Source organism: Mchenga conophoros, linkage group LG3, assembly GCF_057382185.1.
Source record: "Mchenga conophoros isolate Kocher_MC1m ecotype Shallow Benthic linkage group LG3, M_conophoros_male_GT1.1, whole genome shotgun sequence".
Taxonomy (NCBI): domain Eukaryota; kingdom Metazoa; phylum Chordata; class Actinopteri; order Cichliformes; family Cichlidae; genus Mchenga; species Mchenga conophoros.
In genome coordinates, this window is record NC_140528.1 from 10697670 (window position 1) to 10704524 (window position 6855).

Consider the following 6855-nt stretch of genomic DNA (forward strand, 5'->3'; position numbering starts at 1 on the left):
TCTCTGTTCAATGTGATTTTTCAACAGACATTTTACATTTTGAGAAGAAAAATGGAATTTCCTTGGTGCAGTTGTTTACCCTGAATCATTATTTCCCATCTAAGTTAATGACTCGTGCACATGTTCAGATACGATAACATAATTTAATTCATGGGATGCTTTCTGGGCTGCTCAAATAATCACAAAATTTAAAAGCACCAGGCAGCACACTCACAAGTAAATTTTTTGTTCAGTGTTTTGTCAAAGAAATCAACAAGTACAATTGAGATGTTTGCTGTAGTGGTGTGTTTGTTAAGAAGCATGCCAGCACACTGGTGAACTGACAGTCCCAGAATGCACCCGAGCCATTGACTCGCCCCAGAGCAAATGAAATTGCTTATCTAGAAAGACAACCGTCATCAAAGAAGAAGTAAAAGAGTAGGAAACAAATGGTAAGGGAAGGTACTGTGGGGTAGGAAAGAAAGGCCAGAGCTGTGCAAAATGACCTCCAGCAGGCCACAAATGTGCACGTCTGCTCAAACGGTCAGAAATGGACTCCATGAGGGTGGTATGAGGGCCCGACGTCCACAGGTGGGGTTGTGCTTACAGCCCAACACAGTGCCGTATGTTTGGCATTTGCCAGACAACACAAAGATTGGAAACTTTGCCACTGGAGCCCTGTGCTCCTCACAGATGAAAGCAGGTTCACACTGAGCACTTGTGACAGTCTGGAGACGCCGTGGAGAACCTTCTGCTTCCTGCAACATCCTCCAGCATGAGTTTGGCAGTGGGTCAGTTTTGGTGTGGGGTGGCATTTCTTTGGGGAGCTGCACAGCCCTCCATGTGTTCGGCAGAGGTAGCCTGACTGCCATTAGGTACTGAGATGAGATCCTCAGACCCCTTGTGAGACCATATGCTGGTGCGGTTGGCCCCGGGTTCCTCCTCATGCAAGACAATCCTAGACCTCATGTGGCTGGAGTGTGTCAGCAGTTCCTGCAAGACGAAGGCATTGATGCTGTGGACTGGCCCGCCCATTCCCCAGAACTGAATCCAATTGAGGACATCTGGGACATTATGTCTCGCTCCATCCACCAACTGCACCACAAAATGTCCAGGAGTGGGCAGATGCTTTAGTCCTGGAGTCTGGGAGGAGATCCATCAGGAGAGCATCTGCCACTTCATCAGGAGCATGCCCAGGTGTTGTAGGGAGGTCATACAGGCATGTGGAGGCCACACAGACTAGTGAGCCTCATTTTGACATGTTTTGAGGACATTACATAAAACCAGATTAATGATTCTGTATTGCATTGATCAAGGAACCAACCCAATAGGAGCTAAAGGAATCCTCTTGACATTACTTCACTCAGTAAGTTTATACTATGTTTAATGTGCATTTTCTTCATCAGTTTAGAACATAACATGTTAGCGCTCCCTGGTCCTTTTTGGAGACAGATCCTGAGACAGCAGGCAGCTATGGAGAACTCGTGTCAGCTGTGGTAATTAAGGAATACTTTGATTTAATATTGATTTCATGACAACTATCCTCTGGCACATATTCCTGGATATATATAATGACATAAGTAAACTCCCATTTTAGAATCATTGCCTTCTTTGATCTGACTTATTGCCTCAGACTTTGGCCCTGTGTCCCCAAAAGTATAGAAAATCCATGACACTGAGTAAGAGGCCTTCATCATGTTATAAGTGAGAGAGTTTGGTGTAACAGTGGTTGAACATGCCAAATCAATCCACAACATACTGCCATTCCCCAGCTGTAACCTGCATATGCATCAAACCAAAATCCAGTATCATAGCCACAAAAAAGACATAAAGATTAGGTTAAAAGGGTTGTCTCATTTTGCCAGATAGCTTCATCCCAAAAAAGATAAACATTCTTCAAAAACAAAAGTTTGTGAATATTTGCTGTATTGCCAGGCCTAAACCAACCTGTTAAACTTATCAAATTATTGTCATAGATACAAACCTATTGATTGAAACAGAATAATCCATTGAAGCCTCCATCATCATCCACAATCACTGTTACTGTTCAGATTATTTTATCTCTGTTTTCCTCTAGAATGTTTTGAAAATCAGCATTTGATCAACAGACTTTTTAAAAGTTTATTTTGATCCTATTGTTTACGTGTGTAATTGCATTTTTATTGAAATTATGACAGGAAAACCCTCAATCAAATTGTATCTTTGATATCTAATAATAATATTAACAATAATGTTACATATGTAATATGTACACAATAATATTATGCAAACAAACAAGAAAAATAGCAAAAAATGTCAATTTTTTTTAATACCCTGTATATAAAGACCACATATGACCACAACTCCAAATGTGCAATTGTCACTGCATCTAAACATGACACATTACAAAAAGGTAGAAACATATAATATACAATATGTTCTGAAGCTGGTACTGGTGCAGTTAACTTTGCTTTAGGCTCCCATACACAGTAGGTGTTACTCACTATACGTGCAGTGCAGTATTACTTTACCTTGTAATATGTTATAATAAGCAAGTCACTTCTATATTTATGAGGATGTAGACAATAATGTTGGCTGATATGTAAAACTATGAGATGTCGAGTGCAGGGAAGATATTATTGATCGATCAGATTCATGAATATGTTAGGTACTTAAGCCACAATTAGAGAGTGAAACAGAGACTGACACTGGTTGAAATGTATAGTAAATATTTTATTTTGAACTTTTATGCTGAACTACAAGCTGTGAACTGTGCGATCTCTGCGACCTGTGGTGCCTGGTTTACTGTGTGTAAAACTGCGCAGGTTCCCATGTGTCATCCCACACTTTGCCACTGTCAGGAGAAAAACATAACAAACAACAACGACAACCACACACAAAATAGGACAATTTAGGTTGTGACACATGACAATTTTTTAGGATGAAATATCTTCTATATTCATGTCATGCTTTATACACCTTCATAGCACAGCAGCAGCCACGATCCATTGGAACCTGCTGGATGAGAGAGCACAGAAACTCCAGGGAAGAAGTTTAGTTAGTAACATGCATGAACTGCATTACTGAGACATGTATGTTTACAGATGGTGGTGAGGGAGAGGGGGAGAGTTTTCAGTAAAAGGAGACGTGACTGCATCTTCAACCAATACTGAGCCTGCATAACCCTGAAAGAGACAGAGAGAGAGGGGGGGGGGACACTAACCCCCAGCAGTCTGGTCCTATTACAGCATAACTAAGGGCTGAGCTGAACCAGCCCTAACTATAAGCTCTATAAAGAAGTAAAGTCTTATGCCTACTCTTAAAAGTGTTGACCATGTCCACCTCCAAAAACTCATAATGGACTTTGGAGGTGGACAGCTATCAAGCTCCTCACAGAAGAGGAGCTCGATAGCTAAAAGCTCCCAATTTACTTTAGTCCAAATACATGAATTCAAATTGAGTTGATAACTATTTATCAACAATATGAATGTCTGTTCCCGTCCAACAAAGTTGTTACTACATACCATGTTGAGCAAGGCTTCCACTTGACTTTAACTTCTTCTTTTTCCTGAAAAACATGATATAAACAAACAATTAATTAAGAAAGACATGCAAGTTGCATACAAAAAGGAGCTTATAAACATTTGTGTACTATTGAATGGCTCAATATATTATACAATTAGTTTACAAAAACATAAGAACCACTACAATGCTTGTACTGCCAGCATCGAGTGCATGTCAGCAAAGCAACACTGCTTACATTGTGGCTCACAAGCAAAACTAACTGAAGCAGATGTTACTGAATGGGAAGGAGCACCTCCACATCAATCACTCCTTCTGAGCATGATGTCAGGAGGACTTTAAAGAACGTAAACATCAGGAAGGCAGCATGACCAGGTCGTATCAGGTGGTCTGTTATTATTTAATGTCCTATTTGGAGTGAAATCCTGACTCAGTGGCTGAATTAGTGTAGATTCATCAAATACAAAAGCTTATGGATATTCAGTCAGGCACAGTTCAAATCCGGGAAGTCCAAAGACGCAAACAAATCTGCACAACAGCGGGCTAAATTACTTACATTTACAAATCTCCTGTCTACTATCTCTTCATATTTGAAAATCTTCTGTGTACGGTGTTTTCGGCATTCTGAAAAATAACAAATGAAATATTTACATGAGTTCTGTAAAACTGGAAAAAATGCAAAAATTAAGAAAAAGAAATCTTAACAAACTTAACGAACATGTCATGTGTTTCGTACATTTACAATACCATAACGTCTAACCTTTCCTTGTCCTTTTTTTGTTTGGGACATCCGAGGTGTACACCGTAGAAATTGAGGGAGATGCAGGATGTGGAGATGGAGAGGAGGATGCAGGAGAAAGCAGAGATGAAGAGGAGGATGCAGGAGGAAGCAGAGATGGAGAGGAGGATGCAGGAGGAAGCAGAGATGGAGAGGAGGATGCAGGAGGAAGCAGAGATGGAGAGGAGGATGCAGGAGGAAGCAGAGATGGAGAGGAGGATGCAGGAGGCTGACAGAGGGAAGATGTTGGTACAGGCTCTAAATGAAGAATAAATTCCTCGTTTAGAGCCTCTGGGTCTGGGACTGGTCCAGCATCGACACTGTCAGCAGAGGATGGTCCAGCTGCTGGTGTAGAACTTTTAGCAGGAGGTGAAGCTTGTAATTCTGAAAAATTTTAAATATTAAACATTCATTAAAATGGGTTGAAAAAATGTACAGTACACATAAACACATAATAAGTAGTGATTTGCATGTTTTCAGTTAAGTTTTTACTAAAGATACAACTGGTAAATATTGGCATCAAATAAGTCATCTCGCACACTCACTGACCCAAATCATTCAGTACAAGTGCCCTCTAGGGTAGTGTGACATCTGTAGTGCTTTTCTACATTATACATTAATAAATTAATGAGTGTGACTATAAATCCAGATAGATAATGACTTTTTCCTCTGATGACACTACTTTCCTGACTTTGTAGTGAATAACATTTGACACTTCAAGCTAGTACTGTGACTTAGGAGTTTTGTACAATGGTGATGCTAACTACCTCAGGGAGGTAATCAGGTAACCTCTTAAGAAGTATATAAGTTATTTAAGAATCTTGGTGTTCATATTGGTAACATTATATAACATTTGTTATACTAGAAAGTCTCGAAGAGAATTATCAGGTCTGGTTTTCGTGAAGATTTTTAAAATTACATTTGTATATACATGAGTGTGAAAGACCATACTATACACACACACATACAAAATTGTTCAGGTGGGTAACACCAGAGGTTCAGTATGGCTAGCTTTGGTGATGTGACCGACACATGGGGAGGTAATAAGGCAGATATAACACTATTTTCATGTTAGCAACAGGACACGTAGGGCAGCTGTCACCTCACAGCAAGAAGGTTACTGGTCTGAACCTTGGCTGAATAATAGAATAGAACAGAATAGAGTAGAGTAGAACAGAATAGCTGGTGACTGTTAACTATCCTCATCCTCACCATCTTGTTTGTCTCTATGTACCCCGTGATGATCTGCCTTCTTATCTAGGGTGTACCATGAGTATCACCCAAAGACAGCTAGGATAGGCTACCTGATAAGGACACCTGGTTACAGATAATGGACAAAGCATATCTTACTTCTCAGAAGGTGTTCATAAAGCTTCCTCATCTTCATGAGGATGTCACGTGCAGCACCTTCCGCTGGTTCGATCTGAGTGATCACATCCCCTACTATACGGCCCTTACGGTCAAACTGTCCAAGAAACAGAATTGGTTGGTAGCCCAGGGCATGTAGCTTTGAAACCTGCAAGAACAACAAAGAAAAACATGCAGCCAGTCTTTCATGTAAGCAAATTGATGTATAACAAACCTTTAAGTTTCACATCTTTGTTGTTTTATTGTTGTCGATAGTTAAAAAGTATTTATGGTGACCAAACCTGTAAATGTATGATAAAATCCATCTTGAAATGTTTTGTCTCTCAGTTAATAGCCGATTAAATTAAAAATCAGAAGTAGCTTGAATAAAAAATAGTTTTTAACAAGTTTTTTCTAGTTTGATGTCTTTAGTGTGATGATGTTATTCTGATGTGAATAACTTTTTTATTTATGCTCTTTTATAAATTAATATTTTATGTGTATATACATGTCTTGTTAGTTTCTTACTTCATGATATACAAGAAAACATTGACAACTGTGATTAATAAAGAATTGTCTACCAGACCAACCACTTATTAGATCAGAACTTTTAAACTTACTGACAACTGGGCTGAATTAACCACCCTGCTCGCATTTCTGTTTTTTTTTAACAGAGGCAGCCCAGTTACTGTTTTTAAACTGTTCTTGTTTTTTTTTCAATCCCTCCTTTAGGTTCAGGCTGCCCAGGCATCCACTGCATGTCTTCCTGTTGCAGGTGTTTGGGGCCTGACAGGAAGGGCATGGTTTGGTTTTTGGCTTTGTCATTTCTGCAAATGAAAATGGAACATGTAGGGATTATTTCAGGTCTGTTTTGGTGAAACGATTACAAAAATAATTTATGACCAAAGAAATAACTTATATTACGAGGCAGTATTACACCATATTTAGAAGAAAAAAATCAATTACGAGATTAAAGTCATTAATATTGAGTTAATTACGTGAATAGGGTTAAAAAAAACCCTGAATTGATTACAGAAAAGATACATTGCTAAAATAGAGCAGTACTAACATTAGCTGGGTGGCCAAGCAAGTGTCTTACACATGAGAATACATCACAAAAAAATTTAAATAAACTTTTGCAGAAGTAGTTCTCTTGGTACACAGACTGCTCTGTGAAAACATTTCAAGTTTAATATCAGTTTAATATCACTGAAATTAATATTTCAGTGAACATGCAAATTACCCACAGT

General features: G+C 39.0%; 1 protein-coding gene across 2 annotated transcripts; it reads right to left on the reverse strand.

Moving 5' to 3' along the window:
• Nucleotides 1-2473: 2473 nt before the first annotated feature.
• Nucleotides 2474-6855, reverse strand: LOC146577242 (uncharacterized). 2 transcript variants are annotated; one of them, XM_085269408.1, is made up of 5 exons: nt 6226-6855; nt 5609-5774; nt 4241-4642; nt 4037-4104; nt 2474-3526 (listed from the first exon to the last, which is right to left on the reverse strand). In XM_085269408.1, exons 2-5 carry the CDS (start codon nt 5643-5645, stop codon nt 3434-3436), a joined length of 600 nt encoding a protein of 199 aa, XP_085125534.1. In that variant the 5' UTR covers nt 5646-5774; nt 6226-6855; the 3' UTR covers nt 2474-3433. The 2 variants fall into 2 exon arrangements, with proteins under 2 accessions (XP_085125534.1, XP_085125533.1); XM_085269407.1 differs by lacking the exon at nt 6226-6855 and having other exon boundaries at nt 5609-5946.